Raw genomic sequence first — 26,831 nt, 5'->3', positions numbered from 1 at the left:
TCACACGAAATATAAATCTGATGTAAAATCTCTGTCATCAGTGGTGCAGCAGCCAAAGTCCCCCTGATAATATGAAATGGAGTCATAAAGTTTTCTGTTGGACTATCAGTGTACATGTATATGTTAAAAAAATATTTTTAATTTCATCATCATATACTGTGTTTTTGTCACTCATATGAATTTTATTATTTCTTCAAGGTTTTTCACATACGTACACCTTAAGAGATATCAAGTAGGTGTAACATGTTCTCAAAAAATTAGGGTTGGCACGCAGAATAATTTTGAGTCAGAGATTTTGCTGGTTTTGGCATGCACTCACAAAAAGGTTGCCCACCCCTGACCTAGAACATCAACTAACCCAGTTTCCCATCTTATGACTCTATATTCCCCAGATAGATAATATTCTAGATGTAGGAAACAATAAGTTGGAGACAGGAAAATGCATTTATGTATTCAAGCATAATGGTAGGACAGGGGATCAATGGAAGTAAAGGATAGAAAGGCTGAAAGCAGGTATCTGGGATTTGTTTAGCTTCTATAATTGAAGTTGCTTTCAGAGCTCAGAGGTGGGCCGCGGCAGGTGAGGAACCTTGGCTTCCTCCATCACTGGAGCAATCAAGCCTCCTGCTCGCTTCAGCTGCGTGGCTGCCAGCCGCCGGTGGTCATAATAATCTGGCCCCTCAGTGTATATGTAGCAGACATTATTGGAAAGTCACAGTATATTTGGCGGTGTAATATAGGAGTGGCACATCTGGTTAGAAGGGCTAGGGGACTTGTATTCCTTAACAAGTACACCATATTACTTTACAATTGGCATAACCTCAATCGGATGAAAAGTTTAGATTATCTTCAGATTCTTTGGCATGACTAAGTGTCACCATTAGCTGACTACAGAGTGTCTTATAAATTCCAGATATGGATGTTATCATACATATAAAAATATGTATATTTAGGATCTGTAGAGATATACAAAGAAATTAAAACCTGAGTAAACACTAAAACAATAAAAAATAACAAAGCAGATTAAAAAACATTTTAGCAATTAAAAAGTATAATTATTAAGGTAAATTGTTTAACCATATAGATTACTATGTTTAAATCAGTTATTAAATAGTTACAAATCTATCATTAATCAAGGAATTTATGACTCATGTTTCACTATTAGTCAACAGGATGCATAGCATAGTGGATTCTTCATGTTCTAAATTCTGCATCACTAGAAAAGCCTTATTTATCTTCTCTAGACATAGAGAATTCTTGGACTTCTTGAACATTTTCTCACTGCTTTCATCTACATACTTACATATATTGGTCGTTATTTTATAAATATGATTACATGTCTTTTTTGCTGAACCCTGAAGTCTGCTGGCAGGAAAAACATCTTACTAATTAATATTTCATTTCTTACTAATATTTGATGCAATATACAGTTTGTATTAAACATAATGTTTGTTCTAATACATTAAATTCTCTAATTTTCAATCTATTTGCATTTTTAATCATGTTATCAGTTCTCTCTGTCCTTCCATCTTTTTCCCCATTTAGATGAGTAGTGTGAAAAATTATTAAAACAATAACTTCCCTGGAGGTTGTGCTTTTTTGCATTTTTTTAAATATATATATTTTTATTGATTTCAGAGAGGAAGAGAGAGGGAGAGAGACATAGAAACATCAATGATGAGAGAGAATCATTGATTGGCTTCCTCCTGCATGCCCCCTATTGGGGATCAAGCCCACAACCCAGGCATGTGCCCTCGGCCAGAATTGAACCCAGCACCCTTTAGCCTATAGGCCTACACTTTATCCACTGAGCCAAACTGGCTAGGGCACTTATTTGGATTTTAAAAGCATGATCCTCTTGAAGTTAGCAACATTGCCTACCTGGAAAGTAGAGGACCAGAACATTTTATTCTTTGTTAAACTGTTTTACATAGCTGCTTGTGTTTTGCAAAGTGTTTATTTTATTTTGTTAATCTATATTTCCTGGAATTATTAATTTCCTGGAAAGCATAAAGATATAAAAATATCTGAGACAGATCTTACATTTAATGACTTCTGTTAGCATTAAATAATTAAAACTTATATTAATATTACAGTTTGATTTTAAAACTTAGGACTTTTATAGAGCACCAATTTATCTGATTATTTATACATTCACTCAATATTTATGTCTAAATATTTAGTGTGGTAAATTCAAAGCTAAAACACTAAAAAATACTTTTAATCTTACAATACTTTCAGTAAGAAAAGTAATTTTTTTTTTACTTAAAAAATGCAGAAATGAAGAGTCAAACACCTAGACACAACATTCAGTGGAAGAATGTTCTAATATTTTTTAAAGCAAAATTTTTATTGTTATTTCTGTATCAATTGTTTTAGTGGCTAGCTAGTGAAAAATAATTTAACATGTGCTCTTAGGCTTTACTTATTTTGTAGGTCTATTTCTTTGATCTTTTGCCATACTGACCAATGTTACTCATAGAATTATTAGACTAGGATTTGGATAGTTGATTTTTATAAATTAAACCTCAAGAGATTTATAAAATCACAAAGGATTGATAGGAATGCAGCCTTTATTAAGATGCACTACAGTGACACACATATTTCACCATTTAGAATAAAGGACATTCCAAGCAGACAAGCTCATGCTTTAACAGTATTTAACCTTCATGCTTCGATAACTCTCCTAATAGGCCATCACAGTGAGAGACTTACACTTCCATAGTTCAGATTACAGTAGAGAGTAGTTCAATGCTAAAAACCTGTTTCCACCGCTTCCATAATACACAATATCACCATCCCTATTCATTATATGAGAATAAACAATATCCCCTAAAATGTGGAAATGGTGTTGATATTATTTAAGTAATTAAATTCATTAGAGATCCTTATAATACAGGAATTATGGGGGAAATTAAATAATTTATAGTGGTGCTAGATAATAATATAATAAAATACATAATTCTAGTCTTTTTTAAATGGTATATGTAAATCTTTTATATGCTTATATAGTTATTTCATATATGAACTATGTATGTTTATCCATAAGTTTATTAACAAAGTGTAGGACTGTCCCTAATTTTATTATTTTATGAAACACATGTATACATGATAACATGTGTAGTATACACTCATACATACATTTTTGTACATAGACATTTTCACATTTTGTTGAAATCTAATATGGCTTATCGCCTTTTCATTTTAGTAATGTTAGTTCAGTGCATAAAGAACAACCGGTCGCTATGATGATCACTGACCACCAGGGGGCAGATGCTCAATGCAGGAGTTACCCCCTGGTGGTCAGTGCACTCCCACAGAGGGAGCCCAGCTCAGCCAGAAGTCGGGCTCACAGCTGGTGAGCACAGCGGTGGTGGCAGGAGCCTCTCCCACTCATATATATATATATATAGTATTTATCACTTTATATTTCTTCCTGGATTTTTCTTAATTTAATGAAGAATAATTTACACTATTATTCCATATCGTGTCTTAATTTACACTATTTTATGGTAAAATGAGTGCATATTATTCAAGTTTCAGTGGTTTGACTGATATAATCCTAAAATATGTTAAACTGTTGAATAGAAACTAATAACATGTTTTGCTGGCTAGTACAGTACTTGTCATAACATAGGCTTGACATCCTTTTATAAACTCATTAATAAAGTAGGTAGTATTTTATCTTTTTATTCCTGTTTCCAAATGGGAGAAGATAAGCCATATCCTCATTTTTTATATATATTCATTAAAAATGGGTACTTGCTTAAGCTGTACCATTGTTGGTGGTGTTTTTAGTATTGGAAAAAATTTTATGACTTTCTTCTCCTGGAATCTAAATAGAAGACAAGATCTCAGCTGCCATATGGTGAAATACAGTGGGATATTATGAAAATTGCTAAATCTACTAAATATCTTTTTACTCAGGTGCTATATTTTTCCTCAAAGTATTAACTTTTAGAAAATATTTGGTTTAGTTTAGATGTGATTAGAATTATATAGTGCCTTTATTTTTCTCCTACAAGGCTTTAAAATAAATCTTGATTCACAAGATCGATGCCAACATCATGCAGTGGAAAGTGCAAGTTGAACAGAGCAGAGTTCTGTTCTCAATTCTAAATTTTACTTAGAATAAGTTTGTAAATGGTCCAAGGTTTAGTTCCCTCAAGTATAAAATAGGAATCATTAGTACTTATTCTTAGACTGTTTTCAGAGTTTCTGGAGTTAATATTCTTACTTTTGTAAATACCACTTATTAGTTTACTAGAGGCCCAGTGCACAAAATTCGTGCACGGGGGTGGGGGGGGCCAACCCAGCCTGCACCCTCTCCAACCTGGGACCCCTTGAGGAGTGTCCAACTGCCGGTTTAGGCCCGATCCCGGTTGGCAGTCGGACATCCCTCTCACAATCCAAGACTGCTGGCTCCCAACCGCTCGCCTGCCTGCCTGCCTGATCACCTCCTAACCACTCCCCTGCCAGCCTGATCGACACCTAACTGCTCCTCTACCAGCCCGATTGCCCCTAACTGCCCTCCCCTTCCAGCCTGGTTGCCCCCAACTGCCCTCCCCTTTTATGCCTGGTCCCTCCCTACAGCCCTCCCCTGCAGGCCTGGTCCCTCCCAACTGCCCTTCCCTTTCAGGCCTGGTCCCTCCCAACTGCCCTCCCCTGCTGGCCATCTTGTGTCCACATGGGGTGGCCATGTTGTGTATTAGAGTGATGGTCAGTTTGCATATTAGCCTTTTATTTGATAGGATTAGAGCTGCCATAACACAGTACCACACACTAAGAGGCTTAAACAACACACATGTATTTTCTCACAGTTGTTGAGGCTAGACATCCAAGATTAATATGTAAGCACTGTTGGTACCATCTAAGACAGTGGTTCTCAACCTTGGCTGCACATTAGAATCACCTGGGAATCTTTTTAAAATCCTGACTTCTGGGCCTCATCCTGGAGGGAATCAGGATTTTAAAAAGATTCCCAGGTGATTCTAATGTGCAGCCAAGGTTGAGAACCACTGCTCTAAGACCTCTCTCCTTTGCCTATAGATTGCCATCTTCTTCCAGAGTCTCCCATGGTCTTCACTCTGTGTGTCTCTTTTCTAATCTTTTGTATAATGAAAGACACCAGCCATATTATATTAATGCCCACCCCAAAGACCTTATGTAAATATCTAAAAATCTTTAAAGTTCCTATCTCCAGATACATCATATCACTGAGGTACTGGCAATTAGTTAGGACTTTAACATATGAATTTGGAAGGGTCACAATTCAGTCCATAACACCAACTCATCAAATCAAACATGTTAATTATTTTTAAAAATATTTTTGAATTTATTTTAGGTTCAAAGGAAGTTGCAAAGATAGTGCTGAGAAATTTTGTAAATGTGTGTATCTTTCATTCAAGTTCCCCAAATAGTTACATCTTACATATTTATAGTACAACTAGAGGCCCAATGCACAGAATTCATACATGGGCAGGGTCCCTAGGCCTGGCCGACAATCAAGGCCAATCTGTGGGGCAACTGGCAGGGCAATTGGGGGGCCCCCGCTGGCACCCACCTTGGCTGGCCTGGGGTCTGTGAGCTGGGGACAGCTCCTGCATTGAGTGGCTGCCCCCTGGTGGTCAGTGCACATCATAGCAAGCAATCATTCCACCAGTCCTTCAGCCTTTCAGTCGATTTGCATATTAGGCTTTTATTACATAGGATATCAAAAGCAGAAATGTATATTGTGCAAAACATGTCCGCTGTTTTATGAATTGTATCACATGTTTAAAATTTTTTTAATGGAGGGAGTATTTTTTTATATATATATTTTATTGATTTTTACAGAGAGGAAGGGAGAGAGATAGAAAGTTAGAAACATCGATGAGAGAGAAACATCGATCAGCTGCCTCCTGCACATCCCCTTCTGGGGATATGTCCGCAACCCAGGTACATGCCCTTGACCGGAATCGAACCTGAGACCTTTCAGTCCGCAGGCCGACGCTCTATCCACTGAGCCAAACCGGTTTCGGCTGTATCACATGTTTAGATTCACATAAACATCACAATCAACATACAGAACTAGGCTATCATCACACAGATTTTCCTTATTCTACCCATTTATAATCATATGATCCATCCTTCCCCCTTAATCACTTGTAACTCCTGTCAACCACTAATCTGTTTCTTGTCTCTACAACAACTTGGATAGATTTTAAAGTATCACACTGAGTGGAAAAAGTAATCTTAAAAGACCACATATTACCTGTTGCCCATGATTGGTATAATTTGGGCATCAATAAAAATAATAATGGGTTAAATATCAAACATTTTATAATCCATGAATTTGTTATAATAAAGAATAAAATAATTTTAAAAGTAAAAAAATAAATTCAATTCCTGGCTTCTTTGGAACTAACTTTGTATTCTGAAATGTAGTAAATAAATGTGGGGGGAGAGGGGAAGCCAGCATTTCACCTGATATTCATAAAAACTGTAACCAAATAATAGATAAGAGTACATTTTCCTTTGTAGATATACTCTAGTTAATGATGAAGGAATGACAAAATTAGAAAAATCACTATACTCTGCCAACCCTTAATGAAATAGCAGATTTAGACAGTGATCATCAGTTGCTATTAACAGCACAAAAAAAGAGAGAGACATCTGGACATTACATGACTCTTGATGGAAGAACAAAACTCCACCTATGAAGTAGTCTTGTCCCAGAAATCAAACCTGAACAAAGTTAAGCCTATTTACAAGTTTATTAAAAAATGTATATAAAAGGACAAGGAACATATTGAATGATGATACAGGATGCAATTCTTAAAATCTAGAAATGGAAAAATCTATGTGACAAGTGTTTTAGTATTTTAAAAAATAACAAATATTAAAAAGGAAAAAAAAAGGAGGGCATAACTATAGATTGAAATTAGCTTTAAGAGGTATATACGTTTTGTATGCAGCTTATTTCGTCAGTCAAGAAATCAACTTTAAAAAATGTTTGAATTAATTTGGAAAATTTGACCATGACATAGATATTTGATATTAAAGGCATTAGCACATTTGTTTCACTGTAATATTGGTATTGTGGTTGTTGTTGTTTTAAATACCAACCACTCTCAGTGCAACTGGGGATCAGCCTTGATCTATCAGTAACTATAAAATTCTATCCCCATTTAGGGGAAAATGGCCTCTAAAAACAGTGACACCTGAAGCCCAGAACCTACAGAGAACCTTGGCTACCAAGACAATGTCAGCGTTGGCCAAGTTCCAGGACTGCAGTTGTGGGTGTGGCAGGAAGAATGACTATAGCCTTTCCTTAAGGTAGCACTTCCCATTATGTTTACCTGGAACACATCCCCATAAGTTCCTCTACAGAAAAAACAGAGATTTGGTAACCAGTGGTGTAATTAAGGCCACGGTAACTTCTGAAATATAGAAACCTTTAACATTTGACATTACTCAATGATTCCCCAAATGATTTGACCCTGGAACTTTTTTTTTCTTTTTTTCTTAATATCTTGTGGAACTAACTTTTGGAAAGCAGGTGTAGATATTATACCTCTTCCCATATAAAGAGGGGGGGAAGAAGATGCTTTCCTTGTCCCTGTCATTCTGTCAAGAAGTCATGGTTCACTGGATTTCCAGCTCTGGCCAGATGTCAAGAAAAAACTTAAATGTCAAAATGTAAAAATTCATCTTGGATTATGGACAGTTTAATCTTGACAGTGACAGCCTGCATGCCTGAATGGTAGGCATTTTGTCTAAAAAGTGAGCAAGACGTAACATTAACTTGTAATTTTTACCTGTGACTTTCTGAAGCTGCTCAATCTGTTAAAACTGAACCTTCAGATTGGGGTTTTGCTAGGGGCTTATCCATGTCTCCCCTGGCAGGCACTTCATTCCTCCTCTGATTTCTATGTCATTCTTTCACTGTCAGCTCATCTACTTTATCCATCCATTTCTCTATCATTCCCTTCATTTCCTGGGATTAGATTTTGTTTTGTGCATTGAGAATTCCCTGGGGGAAAATCCCTGAAAATATAGACATGTGTTGCAAATCTACCATAAAGTTTATGGTGTTATAGGGTTGGGAGCTTGAGGTCCCTAAACTAGCTGTAACTGCCTAAACGATGCTTAATGTGCTGTAAACAAAGGGGAGACAGCTAAAATTACCCTCAGTATCCACCGCGGCCTTGACTAGTATCCTGGCATCTTCCATTATATAAATAGATTAATTTAGCAGTGTGTTGTAAACTAGGATCATTAATTCACAGTCACATAGGAGACATGGCCAAGGCCTGATACCCAGGGATATAGGGAGGAATTGTGCAAGAGAGCCAATGAATCAAGCGTCACTTGACACCAACTGTGTGAAACTCAAGTCATTCACCCTACTTGAGCATTGGCTTCCTCAAATGGAGGTAAAGATCCATGCTTTGCTTTGCTTACCCCTGAACGTGTTTGAGGTAATAGTACATAGAAATGCGATAGTACATATTGAAGTTCTTTGTAAACTGATAAGGTTTTACATGTGGAGTTTAATTTTCATCCTAACTCAGGGGTGGGCAAACTTTTTGACTCGAGGGCCACATTGGGTTCTTAAACTGGACCGGAGGGCCGGAACAAAAGCATGGATGGAGTGTTTGTGTGAACTAATACATGTTAACACTGCTGCTGGTGAAGGAGTGGAGGGGAGAGCAAGAGAACGCTCCGCTCTTTCGGCTCCGCGGGCCGGATAGAACAGCCGAACGGGCCGGATCCGGCCTGCGGGCCGTAGTTTGCCCACGACTGTCCTAACTTATTAGTCTTTCAAACTTTACAATGTGGCTTTTAATGGTTGAGAACGTATTTGTGAGCTGGCTATTCATGTTCTGGCTCAGAATTTTTCCTGTGAGTGCTTTGTACATATCAATATGTTATAAAATGTCATGGACTCTTACCATATATATATTTCTATGGAAATAATTTGAAATTATTCCGCCAAAGAATAAACAAAGTTTTAATTTCAAATGTTTTATTAAAACCAAAATTAAAGTATTATTCTCATATAATTTACAGAATTATATGAGACTTCATACAAGGGAATTCATGAGGTTTATTATATTTTAATTTACTATCATTATCGTGTTGTCATGTTAGATGTTTATGTGACATAAGGCAGTTATGTTACTAATGTCAGTAGATAAAACTTTACTTCTTTTTCAAATAGCTTAAGGGCCAGCTCCACACTATATAGTATGAATCATATTAACACATTATATTTTTTTATTGCTTGTCATTATATACACTTTATAGAACAGAACTCAGTGTATGGTAGAGCAACAAACAATAGTTCACCTTAAATACCAGAGCAGCCTCACCTTTTCTCTCCTCTCTCCTCTCTCCTCTCTCCCTCCTTCCTCACCTTCTTTCTCTCTCTCTCTCTCTCTCTCTCTCTCTCTCTCTCTCTCTCTCTCTCTCTCTCTCTCTCTCTCTCTCTCTCTCTCTCTCCTCTCTCCCTCCTTCCTGACCTTCTTTCTTCCTCTCCTCTCCTCTTCTTTCTTTTCTTTTTTCTTTCCTTTTCCTTCCTTCCTTCCTTCCTTCCTTCCTTCCTTCCTTCCTTCCTTCCCCTGAGGAATATAGTGATTCAAAAATACCATATTTTTGGAGAGTAAATATTTCAAAACAAATACTTTATAAAAAGAATTGCATGCTTTTTAATTTATTATGTGTTGAGAAACATCTGTAGAGGTGATTATTTCCCTTGTAATAAGCCAAATAGGAGCAATTGCAGAACTTTAAATATCTAAGTGGTAATCATTAAAGTTTATATTTAGGATATCAGTCAAATTCCCAGTCTCTCCTACACAGCTACTGAGAGCCCTAATTTTTTATTAGGAAATCCATCTTTCTTGAAGTTAATACAAGATTAGATAGTTAAATCTGGGAAAGCTGCCAGTTGTTATCGCCATATTATTAGCCTTTGTATTTGAAAGTACTGCAAAGTTTATGGTAAAGCCATGACCAAAACGAGGGTGAGCGGTTTTTGTAATGTGCTTATGGTCAGTATTCAGTTGTTCACATTCGCCTGCTTCCATTTTGGTCATGCTCGGACTCCTCAACAAGCGAAGCAGCTGGGAGTAAAGATAGAGTTATAACACCCTGGAGAAAGTTCTCTGGGCATGTTCTATAACTTCAGTTATAGTTCTGCTCCTCCACAAATGTTGTGCATTATTATATTGACTTTCATAATAATTAATCTATAACTCTGAGTATTTGAAAAAAAAAGGAAATACAAATTGCATAGGTTTCAAAATAGAAAATCTGGAGGAAAAACTGAGTGAACTAAGAAAAGAAGTGGCAAAATGACCTTAGCCAATTAGGCATTTTGGCAACTTGGACATTCTTTGGTAAATATTGGAGTTTGTGTGGAGGACAATGCACGTTGCTTGTCTGCTCAACCACAACCGGATACCGGGTGGGCTATTACATGAAAATGTAATTTGAAAAGTATTGGGTTACATTTGAAAGGTCAAATTTAAGCAAACATACCAACGTTTAGTATCAAGCAGGAAGGATAAAAGAAACAGGCCCAGCCAGGAGGTCATGGTTCAATTCCCAGTCAGGGTGCCTGCCCAGGTTGTGGGCACCATCCCCAGTAGGAGGTGTGCAGGAGGCAGCCCATCAACAATTCTCATCATTAATGTATCTGTTTCTCTCTCCCTTTCCCTTCTTCTCTGAAATCGACTTAAAAAAATTACTTTAAAAAAATAAACAGAACAGTTGCACAAATTTCTCAGTCTTCAAGCACTGTGACAGCCTCATGCATAAAAGATTCACACCTTAGGATTTGATAGTATTGTGATGCAAGACCAACAATCTCTATTCAAGTCTCTATTCGAGGTGGGCACTTGGATATAAGACTAGAAAGGAACTAGTATATTGTGTCTCAGGGTATCATTTAACTAATCTCTCACAGACCAAGACCTCTTTTGTAAAATATTTTAAAAAATGAATTACTAGAAATTTTTAAAAAATACAAGTCCTTGGTGCTTTTTCTTGGTGTATTTGATTTGTTATTAGATTTAAAACTCAAAAAAATTCTGAATAATTATTATAAATCTTTTTTATTCTCAATTTCTGAACATTGTCAAGCAGTTCACCCACCATCACTGGGTTAAACATGTTAAACTGCTCTAGAAGGTCTAAGTGTATTTAGGCTATTGGGCCAAATTATCATGTTCTGTTCATGTAATAAGAATGAGGCCACTACAATGTTTCTAACCAACTATTATCTTAAACAATCTTTATTTTGCCAATGAAAATTCATTATACATTTCTTTTGCTAATTAACAACCCTCCAGTGTAGATTTTAAAGCAATATTTGAAATACCTATATAACTCCTCTGGAACGTTGAGTCTTCATTAAGGTACTTTAATGCTAACTGTCCCTAAAATATAGGTATAGATTAAAACTTACTTACCTCTCTCTCTCTCTCTCTCTCTCCACATTTATTCCCAAACCAGAGGTCCAGTGCACGAATTTGTGCACCAGTGGGGTCCCTCAGCCTGGCCTGCGGGATTGGGCTGAAACTGGCTCTCCAACATCCCGCGAGGGGTCCTGGATTGCAAGAGGGCACAGGCCAGGCCAAGGGACCCCACCGGCACAGGATCGGGGCTGGGGAGGAATGCAGGAGGTTGGCCAGCTGGGGAGGGACCAAGGGAGGGCTCTAGGGCATGTCCAGCCCATCTCACTCAGTCCCAATCTGCCGGACCCCAGCAGCAAGCTAACCTACAGGTCGGTGGGTCTGCCCCCTGGTAGTCAGTGCATGTCATAGTGACTGGTCAACTGGTTGACTGTCTTCCCCTGGTGATCAGTACATGTCATAGTGACTGGTCGACTGATCTACTCTCTGTCCCCTAGTGGTCAGTGCCCATCATAGCGAGCAGTTGAGTGGTCTTAGCATATCATTAGCATATTACACTTTGATTGGTTGAATGGCCAACTGCTCGACCTGACACTTAGCATATTAGGCTTTTATTATATAGGACTAAAAGCCTGTTGCAGGAGGATTCCTGCAAGAATAGGGCTTCCTTCGGCCAATCGCGCCTCCAAGCCCCTCCGCCCAGGGCCACACACGGAGGTCCCAGCTGGGGGAGGGGCTTAGGCGGCACATGGGGGCCGGATGGCGGCTGGCGCTGGCCCGCCCTGCCAGCATTATGCAAATTAGACACCACCTTTGTTGGTGGTTAATTAGCAATCACACTGATTAGCCAATGGGAGGCATAGCAAAGGTATGGTCAATTACCATGTGTGTCTATTATTAGATTAGATACCTTTAATGAAAATCACACTACATATTATAAAACACAACAAACAAAAAGTCAAGTCAAAACCCAAATGATTGTTTGAATTTAAAGAAATACTTTCTTCACTTAGGTGATCTAACATCTAATAGCATGAAATATTTAGGAAACCTAAGACTATATACCTTCTTTGGATTTTTTAAAAAATTACATTTTGAAGCATGTTTGCCTATAACCCATCATCTTCTGAATATTTTCAGTGTAGATAATACATGAAAAAGTTCTGTGTCCCAGAGATTTTTTTGCCAATACAAAAGCAAAGACTATAGAAGAAGCAAAGAAGTGTAGATGAAACAGATCTAAGAATATCCTTCATATTTTTTAAATCTGGCCTTGTGGTTCATAAATATTCTGGTTTCAAGTATACTTAATAAAACTATATTTTACAGAATAGTGTAGTTAATGAATGTCTGTCTTCCATTACAGTTATTCTTTATCATCACTAGAAAATAGTAAACAAGTAAGTCAACCTAGCTATAATCTATACAACCAAAAGTTCTTTAGAAGTATGCAAATGTTATAGTGATTCCAGATTTTAGAAAGTTAAAAAGTTGCTTTTTTAACTGACTACATCCAATAATAAATGACTGATGAAATTCTTACATTCTTGACCATATGCTTACTACTTTGAGTGTTAAATATTCTGTTTAGAAATGATTTCTTTTGACTAATGTCCTTTGCCACAGGCTTCATTTTAATAATAGACCCTCTAAAAGCTACAGATGGACTGTTTCTACTTCAGTATTTTTATATATTTTAAAATTTTAACACTTGATAGTTTCTAAATTAATGGTTAAGAAATAAATTTGAATCTAAACTTGATGTTCCACTTTCAGAATGGTCAATGTGCCCTGTACTCTTATGTTGGTTAAAACCAAGAGAATGATAGAAAATATTTTTTTTGTAAATACTGTCCCAAAGCATGAAAAGTTACATACTAAAAATAATTGTATTTGGCATCCACTTTTCTTCATGATGATTCACTAGGTCAAAAGCTTTCCTTTTTACTTAATATAAATTTCAGCTGAAGGCCAGAATGACGGTACTAACATGTTTTAATGCTAACTGTCCCTAAAATATAGTGATGGCATGCTGGCCTTATAGTTAATGTTCTATACAGCTTCATATCTTGTGTGATATATTGAAGAAACAAATAATTATTGTTATATTATATTCAATGACTCTTTTCTACATGGTGATTGCTAAAGATGAAATTTTGGATGACAGAACTAAATCAAGTTTTATATAACACTCACAGCAGGAAATAGAACTTGGTACTCATAAATCATCTGATACTTTAATTTCAAATAAACTTTTTCTTATAAAATGTGCTTTGATTTTATTAATAGAATAAAATAAATATGCATTTTACATTAGGAAGCCAAATTTAGTAAACAAGTTAGTCCATTGTGATTGACATATAAAGAGTTGGCATAATTTATAAAATTTGCTAATTGCCCTTCATGGTCATGAATCTTCATCTAACTTGTAATATAAATAAGTCATGGAGCCTGTTAAACAATTAATGTAGCAAAAGTAGGCATTTTGAGAAATAATAGGATATTATTGTGTGGTGTTTATAGTTCCTCCAAAAATGCTTTATATTTGTATCCATTTCATTTTTCAGTGAGCAAATACCAGTTGTATGACTACTAAATGTCAGACTCTGCTCTCTCATGGAACTTATGTTCTAAGGAACAACTTAGGCAATAATCAATTAAACAAGTAAATGTGTGATACAATTTTAGGTAAGGGTAACTGCTATGTAAACAAGTGGGGTAGGAGAATAGTGAATGATGATGGGGATGGGATTGTGGGAGATGAGCAAGTTGAGACAGGGTGTGGAGCAATTTTTGAGTAGAGATATAAACCAAGTGAAATAGCAGAAGGAAGGTAATTTTAAGCATATTTAAGAGTGAGGGATAGAAAAGTTGCAGCTTGTTGATGATTTGTCTTGTGCTTATGAAGAACATGATGCTATCTCTAACTATTAGCATGCTGATAGGTGATAGCTGCTTAGAAAAGCAGTCGTGATTTATTCAGATTGTGTTGCTGAGAAGTACTTGTGAAGGTAAACAATGATAAGTTCCATATCAGTATTCCAGGCTTTTCCAATTTTATTATAGACTTGTGACAGCAATATTTCCATGCACATTGTCCTTCAGTATTATATATAAATAGCCCAAGCCATAGAAATTGAAAAGTAGTCTCCTAAAATAGTAAATTTTTAGGAACTCTATTCACAAGGAGAATTTGGGGATTTTTGTTTAAATTTCTTTAGCTATTGCCTGATTTTAAGTGGAACATAAGATCAATTGTTTGATAGGGATATGCCATGGTAAAACCACACCATCAAAACAGTAGATTCTTCCCTGTCAGTATGGCTCAGTGGTTGAGTGTCCACCTAGGAACCAGATCAGGTCACCTGGTGGTCAGGTCACATGTCCAGATTGTGGGCTCAGTCCCCAGTAGGGGGCGTGCAGGAGACAGCTGATCAATGATTTCTTCTCATCATTGATGTTTCTATCTCTCCCTTTCCTTTTCTCTCTGAAATCAATACAAATATGTTTAAAAAAAGAAAGTAAAAGTTCATCTAAAGGTGGTTTTTGTACCATCGATTAACCATTTAAAAGCCACTTGTATGTCCTAGCAAATAGTATCTGTCCAAAAAAAGAAATATGTAGTAATGGTAAACCTCTCTTTTGTGACAGGAAACCTTTCTGCACTTTTACAAAATTCATTTACTATATATTATTGTATTCATGCATTTAAATATTTATCATTATTGGGCGAATTATTTAAATCATCCATTGAGTAGGAATGTAATTCAGTTAATACTTATTAACATCCTTTTCAGAATACATTCCTTATTATTTGAAATCAGCCTGTAGCAGCAGTTCAAGCATTGTCATGACTTCACTGCTACTGATAAATCATGATACAGCCTATAGAAGATATATTAGTCTCTTTTTTGAACCCAAAATTTAAAGGAGTTTTTTGTATTGTCACTGAAAATGGGCTCATAAATAAAGCTATGGTGGGTTTTTTGGGGGGGTGGGGAGGAAGGTAGAGTCGATTTGGACAACATGTTCTATGTCATGATACTTTTCAGAATGAAGCCAATTGAAGTGGACCATCTATTATGCCAGGTCATTAGGTAGTTTTAAGTCTAAGCAGGTTAGCAAAACCTAAAATGAGAGGTCTGGCCTTGTTTTATAGTTCTCAACACATAAAATAATGCAACTGTTCACAAATCTAATCCTGCTAATTAATCCCCATCAATTTTACTCATAATAAGCATCACCTCTTTAAAATTATAGTTTTTGATTACTTGGGCATACTAGCTTGTTAATAAAGTGAAAATAAGGTGGAATATTCCTTGTTTAAATATCATTTATATGCTCACTTTTAGTTTTATAAATGAATGTGTTTCAGGCATACATAGTACAAGTGGTTTATTTTATATTCTTTTTTAAATTAATGCAGGTAAATTCCTAAATTTGATAGCAAAAATAACGTGATATTTTTACCCCTGAAATATTTAAAAATTAGGCTTAGACTTTGGAATACATTTAGAAAGGCAGTGAGCCAATTCCCATAGTGAAAATTTTTGCCTGCTGAATTATGTAGATGTTTTGGATAATAGTTTCTTCATTTGACCTCAGTAATTTTATGCAGAAATCTTAGAGCTTTAAGATTTATTAGCCTTCAATGATTTTAAATCATTCATAACTACCTAATACCTTATTTGGGTGCATGTTTTTTCCTTTTTGAACTTATAATGGTAAAAATATCATGTTTTTAAGAAAAAGGATTGAATTTGGGTCTGATTCCTTTTTGACCATTTATCTTTTTCTTTCGTGATGCTGAATTTGTTGGGACATATTGCTTTTTATAAAGATCACCTAATGTTTAGAAGTTAGGTGAGTCAATGAAATTTACAGAAAATACCCTATTCCAAATATAAATTAGCCATCTCAAAACGTAGAAAATATAGTTCAGTTTGTTTTTAACTATGTCCCATCAGTACATGTCTTGATTTTAAAATTTTGGGGAGTGCTGTACAACACCTAGCACAATACCAGACAGATAGCAAGTACCTACTTTCCTTTCACCATGAGAGCCTATAATCAAAACTATAAAAATAACTTTAACTTTTACTTTGAGACCAAAGCTAACAATTAAACGCAATAATAATATATGTGCAACAGTAGAGGGAAGAACATGATAAAAAGTCATTTTCAATATGAACTAGAGAATATTATAAACCACTTACATTTACCTTTGTCATTTTCTCTGAAATAATGATTATTCTCTCTAGTTTTAAATCTCCTAATGATCTACAATGATTTGTTGTCTCTTGTATTATTGCATTTCTTCTATAAAATATGTAATACTACTTAATTTTTGAAGAAAAACAACATGCAAAGATATCAAGACATGATAAAAGGATTGACTATAGTCACTAATATTATGAGTAGAAATTTCATATACCTAAATATTTCCAGCTATGAAAAAGCAATTAACCAAGCAAGGCATCTGCAATGAGTTACCATGGCTCGTATATGTGTGCTCCTATTTAAAATTATTATTACTAAAATTATTGAAAGAAGCACGTTTTACTGACTTATACTTTATAAAACAACTATTATAAATCAAATGCATCCGGGGATTTGGTGCAGTATTCTAGCTTCCTGAAAATGAGATGGGCCTATAGATCATCAGAAACCAAAGACACAATTTTCCACCTAAAAGGGGGATGGAGATTGTTCCAGCAGACTGGATTAGATATGTCTGTCACCTATTTTGTGACTGTGGATTATAACAGAATCAATCAACTTTTCTGTGATTTATTTCTCCATTTTTGAGGTGAGCCAAGCAGAAAGTATTTTTGAAGAAGGAATATAGCAACATAGCCTCAAAGTATTTTTCTACTGTCTATTCCCCCACTTCCCCACCAACCAATAAACCAACATAAAATAAATGTGCAGTTACTTATGGGAATATCTTAAGGCATATGGATAGATATTTTTCTTCTTCCAATTCCTTACAGACTATTTTTCTTGGTAATTGTACTACTTATTTGGCAAAGACAATGTATGAAGTCAATTTTCTGTTGATAATCTTAACTTCCTGGATAATTCAGAAAATACAAATAAATCAAAGGGAGATTATCCATGGCTTTGTTTCTTAGGAACTATAACCAACTTGTGGTCTATGATTATAATCTATATATATAAAAGCCTAAGCAACCATCCAACTGTTCAATCGTTTGCCCAGTAGCTATGACATGCACTGACCACCAGGGGGCAGATGCTCTGATGAGTAAAGGAGGGACTCCACTTCCCCATGGAATTGGCCATGGGTTATGTTGCTGTTGGGGCACTGTTGGTCCTGAAAATGCTTCACCCACACCCTGAAGGGAGGGACAGGAGGGAGCCTGATTCCTCATGGAATCAGCTGTGGGTTAGGTTGCTGCTGGGGGCAGTGTGCGAAGAGATTAACCAAAGATCTTATAAGCATACTAGAGGACCAGTGCAGGGATTCCTGCACCAGGGGTTCCCTCAGCCTGACCTGCAGGGATCAGGCGAAATCTGCTCTCCGACATCACCCAAGGGTCCCAGATTGTGATAGGGCTCAGGCCAGGCCAAGGGACCCCACCAGTGCATGAATCCGTGTACCGGGCCTCTAGTTAACTAATAAAATAATTTGGTTGTCTAATTACAAAAAAAAATCCCCAAACTATTAGATATACTTAGTAAGTACTTAATATGGAAACAAGGAATTTATATCTAGTGGAGGCCTCATTATATCTGTACCTACTCTTACAGACTGCTTATTTCCCCTTCAAAAGCAATATGCTTAAATCCTAGGAGGTGGGGGCTTTGGGAAATAGTTAGCTCATGAGAGTGGAGCTCCCATGAATGGTATATTCACCCTTATATGCAGAAACACTAGCGAGATGAGTTCTCTTCCAAACGTGTGAGGACACAAGGAGAAGATAGCTATCTGCAAACCAGAAATTAATATTTGTTTTTTAAGCCACCTAGCTTAATATTTTTATTTTAATTGGCTAAGTGAGGGTAGGGAAGACAGGCTAAATATCTGACCATATTTATACAGAATGAGCCAAATATAGCCACTAGGAAAAGGAAATCAAAGTGCTGTTACCAAAAGAAGATAATACAGATAAAGCAGATAAATGTGCTTTACAAAAGATAAAGCACAAACAAACAAAAAATCAAATGCTTGCTTCAGCAGCTTGTTGTGTATGAATAGAGAAAAACTGAGGTAAAGACAAGAAAAAATAAATAAGGCCAATAGAATGTTAGAGTAGCCTAATTTGGCTGAATAAATGACAGAATGAGCCAGACTTTTGCTTGCTGATCATCTCCACCTTTCCCTTTCTACACACCCTCCACCATCCCAATGTGAACTATTCTCCCCAGTTTACATTAAGTTTATAAGGTGCATGTCATTCCAGAGGCTGTTGGAGGGGAACGTTGAGCCAATGTTCATGCCCATGAATGAGGTATGGGATTTCTCTGGCCAGCTACTAGCAATCAGACCGTTGGCACAAACATTATAGAGCCTGATAGATTTCTCCCTCAACCTTAGGAAGATTGTCTCACTTTAGCTACAAGGTTAAGACTAGCAATTTTTCTTAAGGAATATACCAAGGAGATTCTGTTCATATGATCCAAGAAGTATTTGTCTCTGCTTCCTCAATCTAAGCATTCAGGTGCTGGGGGGACAAAGCAGTTCTACTGCAGATATTTAAGAAAACTTTTAAGTGCAGAGATGCACACCATTTTCAAGTGGTAATATGTAGATTTCCCCCCAAAATAATTCATCGCAGTTGATTCCCTGATGCTTTTCACATTCCCCCCATCTTTGCTTTGAACCCAGGGCCAAATAATTTGAGTGAGTTTCAGTTTCCTCATTTGTAATAGGAAGAATTTGAATTAACTTCTCTCCTAAGGGTTCTTCTTAAGTTATACTTTGATGTCAGGTTGAAAGCTTGTTTGTGGTCATGCTGAGAAAGAAGACTGTTTTAGGCTCTGAAGTTTCGTCTCAAATAGGTGATGTTCTTCAGAAGCAGAATCATAGGGTTCACATCCTTCCCAGATCTCTTATCGACAAATGAGTGATTTCAGAAGGTGTTATATCTTTTAATCTATTGTTTTACTTTGTAAAATAAAGATAATGAAGTTTTTCACAATTAAGTGAAATAATTCAATAACTATTAAAAATAATAGTAAGTAAAAACCACTGAATTTTGTTGAAGAGATGAGTACATAGCTAAGGGACACTGGACTGGACAGTGCTATGCTTGATGGAAGGATTCATGTGGACATCCTATGAGCTACCAGATTTAGGTAGCAATAACAAAAGACAAAAACAGAAACTTTACCGAAAAACAATAACAATAAAATAAAAAATTACAGCCATGGAAAATAAGGTAGCAATTTATTTATTTTAATAATAGATAGCATTTATTGAGTAGTATGTAGAATCTTCTATTTTTTTGCTTATTTTAAAATATTAACTTGTGTACCTGAAATCAGGCATTCTTGAGACTCAGACTCTGTTTTTAGCTCACTCATTGTCCACTATCTGTTGCTTAATTTTTCTCTAAATAAAATTTATAATAAAAAACATTCTTTTAAATGTGTATATACATATTGTATATACGTATGTAAAACATTTTATATACACATATATCTATTGGGATCATGTACAGTTTCAAATGATGGAAACGCATAATAGTTTTAGAAAATGAGTACACACTTTTTCCTCATATAAAAAGATTTATTAAGGTGAATATTTGCTGATATTATTTTAGCTGCTCACTGAAACCATTAAGGACCCAGGCTGTTTGTAACTTTACCTCCAATATGCTGAGTACGTTGGATTTTTCCCTGTGCAAATCACTTCATGGTCAGAATATGGCTAATACATCCCAGATACCAAATTTAGTTCAATGAATAAAAAAAAATCCCACCTTTCTGTGTTAGTTCTCAATGGCCAGAACATAGCTATCAGAAGCTGTAAGCACGGCTAGGAAAGTGGGGAGCTAGATTGTATAACTGTTTCCGACTACTGGAATTCATTTCCTGGGACTAAGTATGTTTGGACTTGAAATTAAATCATGGTTCTCAATAAGAAAGAATAGAGGAAAGAATTGGGTAGGCAACTAGCAGAATTGGTAATAATAAAGATAATTAAATAAAATGGGTAAATAAAATGGACTTACTTGTAAGATGCTGTGATAAATTGTGATGGACGATAAAGTATTTATGAAATATGAGGCAGGAAAAGTCCTTCCAAAACAAATTCAGTAATTTGTGACAATTCATTTTAATTAATGAAAAAATCTATATCAGTTTCATAAGCTGCAGCAGGTTCTTTCATAGGGGAATAAAGGTATTGACATAGTCATATCAATAGATTAAAAAATCAAAAATATATTAAAGTCGCTGAGTGAATACACAGCCTTTTTGGTTGTTTGGGTTTTTTTTTTTGTGTGTGTGTGTGTGTGTGTGTGTGTGTGTGTGTGTGTTTACATTGATAAATCTTGAGAGAGCTAATGTGGCATATTTGTAGTAGCAGAAATGGTTTTAAACTGATAATATTCATATTTTCAGGAACAATAATCCTGAACTACACATGTGAGCTTATCCATGTTACATACATTAGGTGAATGATTCTTTACCTTGGTGGACAGACTACATCCGTTGTTCTATCATTAGCATATTCTTTGGCTACCAGAGAACATCTCTTCACTTGGCATGTCCCACATATTAGACAGTAAGAAAGATAGAGTGCAGTTGCTGAAGGACCTGTAGACTTAGAACTTGGCAGAGAACAGTCAGGCATGATCATGCTCCGTAGCTATAATGAACTAGCAAGGATAAAACAAGTTCGGCTGGCCAGAAAAGATCAAGGCAGAAAAACAGAATTTCAGGACTTCTAATTATCAACTGTTTCAGGGCATTTTAAGATGTAAATACTAGGTAATTGTTGATATCAGTGCTGGTAGTTTTGAGTGACTTCCATTTCTGACTGTTCTGCTGCTTGACTGAATTTGGAAAATTCTATGTGCAAGCATTCTGGATGTAATATCTATATGCACCCAATAAGCAATATGTTTTCCTTTGGTGTAACTTGTTTTTCACTACTGTGTTACATTGGGTGAAAAAATAAATTAAGACTATTTGCTGAAATATATGAGAAACACTATTTAGAGAGTAAGGATTTTGATAATGAATTTAGTTAAAAATTGTATTTCTCATGGCATCTTACTGAGGATGTACCAACAGATTAAGAGGCCACTAAAACAATGGATTTGGAAACTCCAGAAATGTTGCAGTTTGCAAATATATTAACTACTATTTGAGTAAAAAATGTTTGTATCCATATATGCACACCCACCTAATGTTACCTTTATGTGGTCATAGTGGTGTAAATAGATTGATGAACTGTAATTTCAATATTCAAAAGGATTTGAAGAGAATATGATTTTGTGACTATTATAGATTTTCTGGTTCTTCTATCATTAATTCTTTGTCTTGACTCAACTACCCAAATATATTTGAAAATTAAAGGTTTTAATAATTCTTACTTATATTTTTATAGATATTTTGATTTAGAATTCACTTTCAAGCATAAGAATAAAAAGAGCCTTAGATGAATCTTCATAATTTCATACAATTGCCTTTAAATATTTATCTTTAAATTAATCTTGGCCTCACCCAGGTGGCTTAGTTGGTTGGAGAGTTGTCCCTTACACCCAAAAGGTTGTGGGATCAGTTCCTGGTCAGGGCATGTACCTAGATGATGGGTTCCATCCCCAGACGGTCACATACGGGAGGCAACTGATTGATGTTTCTCTCTCACATCAGTTTCTCTCTCCCTTCTTCTCTCTCTAAAATCAATAAACATATCCTTGGGTGAGGATTAAAAAAAAATCTTGGGTAAACCCACAGTATTAGCTTGCTTACCTAGAGTCAACTTATTTTTCATTAGATTATAATGGCAAATATTAGATTATAATAGCAAATAGACTCAAAATTATTTCTATAATAATAATATAATACTTATAATAAAATCTTGATTTCTACTTATGAACATCTGCACATTTTATAGGACAGGTAAATCAATTTTATTTTATAAAGGAAATAAAACATTAATATTTGTGTAGCTTTTTAACTTTTTATATTACCATACTTATCTTAATCCATAGTAACTTTAAATAAAAATCTTGTCAAACTTTTAAGTGAAATAAGCCAGTCACAAAAGGGAAATATTGTATGATTCTACTCACATGAGATACCTTCAGTCAAATTCATAGAGACAGAAAAGTAGTGTAGTGCTTGCCAGAGGCTAGAGAAAAAGGAAAATGTGAAATAGAAAAAAAAAATCTTGTTGGTTATTCAATAAGCTATACTATGGCATTTCAGTATTAGCTCAGGATTATTACATACATTCTGCCTTCATTCTAAATGAAAAACAAATTAAAGAATTCATGTAAAACACCAGGCACACACGTGGTAGACAATTATTATCTCAGTAAATGTTGTATTTTATTATTATGGCAGTAAATGCCTTAGAAGGCCAAAAGAGCAAGGTGAAATGATGCATCTTTTAAATAGGTTCATGTGTATATTTATAACAGAATCAGATTACAATTTAAAATATTTTTCAACAGTCTTTATTAAGAAACTCTATTGTTCTAGGAGGAATTGTTGATAAGGATCTTCGTCACTACCTCAACTTACGATTTCAGAAGGGTTCCGTGGACCACGAACTTCAGCAAATCATTCGTGACAACCTCTACCTCCGCACAGTGCCATGTGAGTACAACAGGCGATTTTATTTCCTATGTTAACAGATGAGTGTTCAGCATATACCCATTGTTTCAAAGAAAAGTTAAATCACACTGAGTTTTATGGTGGGCATTTGGGACAGAAAACTTATTTGAGATGTGGAAGTCTTAAATGCAAAAGCTTATAACTGCAATTGTGTGGTTCATGATGAAGTTGTAGCCAGAAGAGACTTTGGTTTTTAAGCTACAAAACCTAACTTACTTCTCCAGTTAATACTGAGAAATACGAATTCTAGTCCAGGATGTTGGTGATTCAGAATGACTCATGATTGGGGTAGAGAGCTCCACACCAGGAAGTGTAAATGGAATTTATTAGCTGAAGTCACAGTAACTCCCAGCCTCATCTCTGGTTTGTAACAGAGGAATCTCATAAATGAACAGGAAATTGTTCATTGGAAAGTGAAGCTAAATGCCCAGTAACTCTTAGAAAGTGATGTTGTTGAGTGTTGGATACAAATCTCTTATATGAAACCTATAGAAATCCACAATAATCCCTGATTATGAACAGGTGCACTTCAAAAGAGAGGCGTTGGTAAAATGATGAAACTTACAAATCAACTTCTTAGTGCCTGTTACAGCTCATTTGAGATTTTTCTATAACTGTGTGACAATTCAAGGATTTTTCAAGGTAGGACCTGGATCTTAGGTAGATACCAACATCTACATCCTCAAGGTCGAGTCCAGGATCTCCAGAGACATTTCAGTATCTCCAGAAATTCAGATTGGTGGGTGTTGTGTGTATTCCTTTTGTTTCAGTTCTGCTCTAAACTTAACAAACTCAAAGCTATGGGCTCTGAAAGGTATATATTTAAAAAATAAAAACTTGGCTAGGATAAATAAAGCAAATTATATATATATCCCCCCTGCCCCTGGGATAGAAGTACCAGACCATGTGAAATGTATAGGTCATGGATGATTATACTGAAATGCTGATAACAAACAGAGAGTGAAATGAATAATTCAGCACCCTACCCTTTTCACCTACACACATTCTGGGAAGATGCACTCTTGCCATTGTTAGCACTGTCTGTTCATTAAAATAGATACGGCAGGGCAGCACGATCAAATGTTCCTAATTGAGAATGCTTGTTGATTGATATTTTGTCAGTGTGTGTTAGTTAAGTGAATAGACCTTTGGACTCTTACTTTAAAACTAGAAGTTGAGAAAAGTGCATTCTTAAATTTGTAAGTTTGGCCTTAGAGTGATGGCAGAGGAAGATGGATTAAAGTAAGTGACTGTACTATTTTTAAGGTAACGGTGGACTCATTTTCAAAGCTGTGATGTTGTCGGTGCAGCTGTGTAAATTTATCTTTTGTGACATGAGAGAAAGGAGATATGAAATACCAAATAAAGAATCTGGGCACTTTATTATGTTTAAAAGCTGAGAGAAATAGATAAGAGGCTGACATTCAGGAATACTTGTAGTCATTGCTAAGGCAATGAAATAAATGGGTCTTAATTAAATATGAAGATAATAGAAGTAAATTTCACATTAGTTAATTAGCTTCATAAATAAGTCATCTCTCTTTAGATACCAAAGAAATACTCTGAAGGAAAAATAAATATAAGGGTAAAATAACTTGGCTTATATGAGTAAACATAGAGTTTCATGATGTGATTTTAGTACAAGGTCATAAATTCAATTAGAAATTGGTGAATAGCTCCTATAAAGGAGATGATTAGAAACTCAATGAATCTGAATATTATATTCATGCAATTATTTTTTTAATTTGTAATTACCACTTTGAATAGACAATTCCAATAACAGCATTTACTAACAATGCTCTTAACTTGATATAAAAGTTTAAAAAAATCTTAGATACGATTCTGATTTATATTATCTATAATCACTTTTTTACTGATTGGACCTAAGCAATCCCCTATATTTACTCAGTATATCTTTTAATGAAATGTTCAGACACTTCCAGAGACTGTGCAGCAAAAATGTGTCAGGTGTGTGAAAAATCCTGTCATAATTTAGAAACTTAAAAGTGTATTCAGTGTATCTATTGGCCTTGGGTATGTCGAGACATTTCTTACGTAGTCTCTTTTTTCAAAAAAGTCTGATTAGTTTTCATGTGTACCCAGCAACATAAAAGGAAAATGTTACTGAAGAGCTTGTCACTGCTCTTATACATAAGTTAATATGTATACCTCTGTATAATCTACTGATGGCACCAGGAATAAGTCCCGGATAACTCAATGGAAACAAAACTAGTCAACTTGTAACTATGTGAGGGAGGGTTTAAATTTCTTAAAAGGAAGACCCAACTGAGTAATTCTGCTCACTACCACCACCAACTACAACTACAACTACAACTACAACTACAACTACAACTACAACTACAAAAGGAGCAACATCTTAGGGCTTGACTTTTTTGGTCTCTAGTGAGAAAGCGTTCTGGGATGAGGGCGCCAGAGACTCGCTCCCCTCACACACAGCATGCACACTCAACCCATTTTAGTTGTGGACAACTCGACTCCTCTACCGGCTTCGGAAGGAAGTCTGGACCTGGCTGCTGGGAGGGAGGTGGACAGTCCAGGTTTCTACTAGGCCTTCACTGTAGATAATACTAAATTTCATTCATCTTTTCCAGCCCGTAAACAAGGATTGGCTATATTTGGCCATTTCACTTGTTTCCCTAGAACATTATCTCAAATCTTATTCTTCAAAATCACTATTTTGAAAGCTGTGTCTCTAGGAAGAGAAGGTGGGACTTGGTCACAGAGATAGAATTGTTGAGCATATGATGAAGATGAGTGCACACACATGCACACATTTGCACACATAGCGGCTCTCATGAGATCAGTTTGTCATTCTTTCAAATTGAATCATAGGAAAAAGATCCTTAGGAATGGAGTCTTTGGATCTTGATATTTTCTGTAGATTAGCCAGTTGCATGATTTATATTCATTAAGACCTAAATTTGTACATAAACTTGTGCCTTTTAGCTGCTAACTGTATAATTTATAGGGTTATAAATGGTCTTAAGATCCTGTTGTTTTAAAGTGAATGTTAATTTTTAAATAAATATAGTAAATAATTGTTTTTACTATTAGATTTCAGGCTATATAGAATTTTTATGTAATAGAACTTTAAGTAAAATGAGTAAATAATGATGAGACAAAACTGCTGTAATCTGGAATATGATAAAGATTAACCGAGAAAGATATACATATATGTATAAAAGACTCAACATACTTCAGAATATCCATCAAACGCGATTTCAATTACCTTGAAAGTACACAAAAGACAAATTCAGAAGCACTAAGTTAGCATTTATTTAGAGTTTGCATGGGATTGTTTTATAATACTAGAGGCCCGGTGCATGAAATTCATGCATGGGGGGTGTCCGCTCAGCCCAGCCTGCACCCTCTCCAATCAGGACCCCTCGGGGAATGTCCAACTGCCAGTTTAGGCCCGATCCCAGGGATTGAGCCTAAACCGGCATCAGACATCCCTCTCACAATCCTGTACCACTAGCTCCTAATCGCTCACCTGCCTGCCTGCCTGGATGCCCCTAACTGCCCCCCTGCTGGCCTGGTCGCCCCTAACCGCCCCCCTCTGCCAGCCTGGTCACCCCTAACTGCCCCCCTCTG

At 35.8% G+C, this 26,831-nt stretch overlaps 1 protein-coding gene across 2 annotated transcripts in view; it reads left to right on the top strand.

Moving 5' to 3' along the window:
* MAGI2 (membrane associated guanylate kinase, WW and PDZ domain containing 2) overlaps window positions 1-26,831 on the top strand; it is a 1,072,297-nt gene that overhangs the window by 318,062 nt on the left and 727,404 nt on the right. For both annotated transcript variants that reach the window (XM_015571231.1, XM_015571230.1), the window contains exon 2: window positions 23,082-23,198. In XM_015571231.1, the coding sequence (XP_015426717.1) occupies window positions 23,082-23,198 (117 nt within the window). The remainder of the gene's footprint in view (window positions 1-23,081; window positions 23,199-26,831) is intronic.

This window comes from Myotis davidii, unplaced genomic scaffold, assembly GCF_000327345.1.
Source record: "Myotis davidii unplaced genomic scaffold, ASM32734v1 scaffold125, whole genome shotgun sequence".
NCBI lineage: Eukaryota > Metazoa > Chordata > Mammalia > Chiroptera > Vespertilionidae > Myotis > Myotis davidii.
Note: the sequence above shows the minus strand (reverse complement) of the source record. Positions and strands in the feature narration are given on the sequence as shown.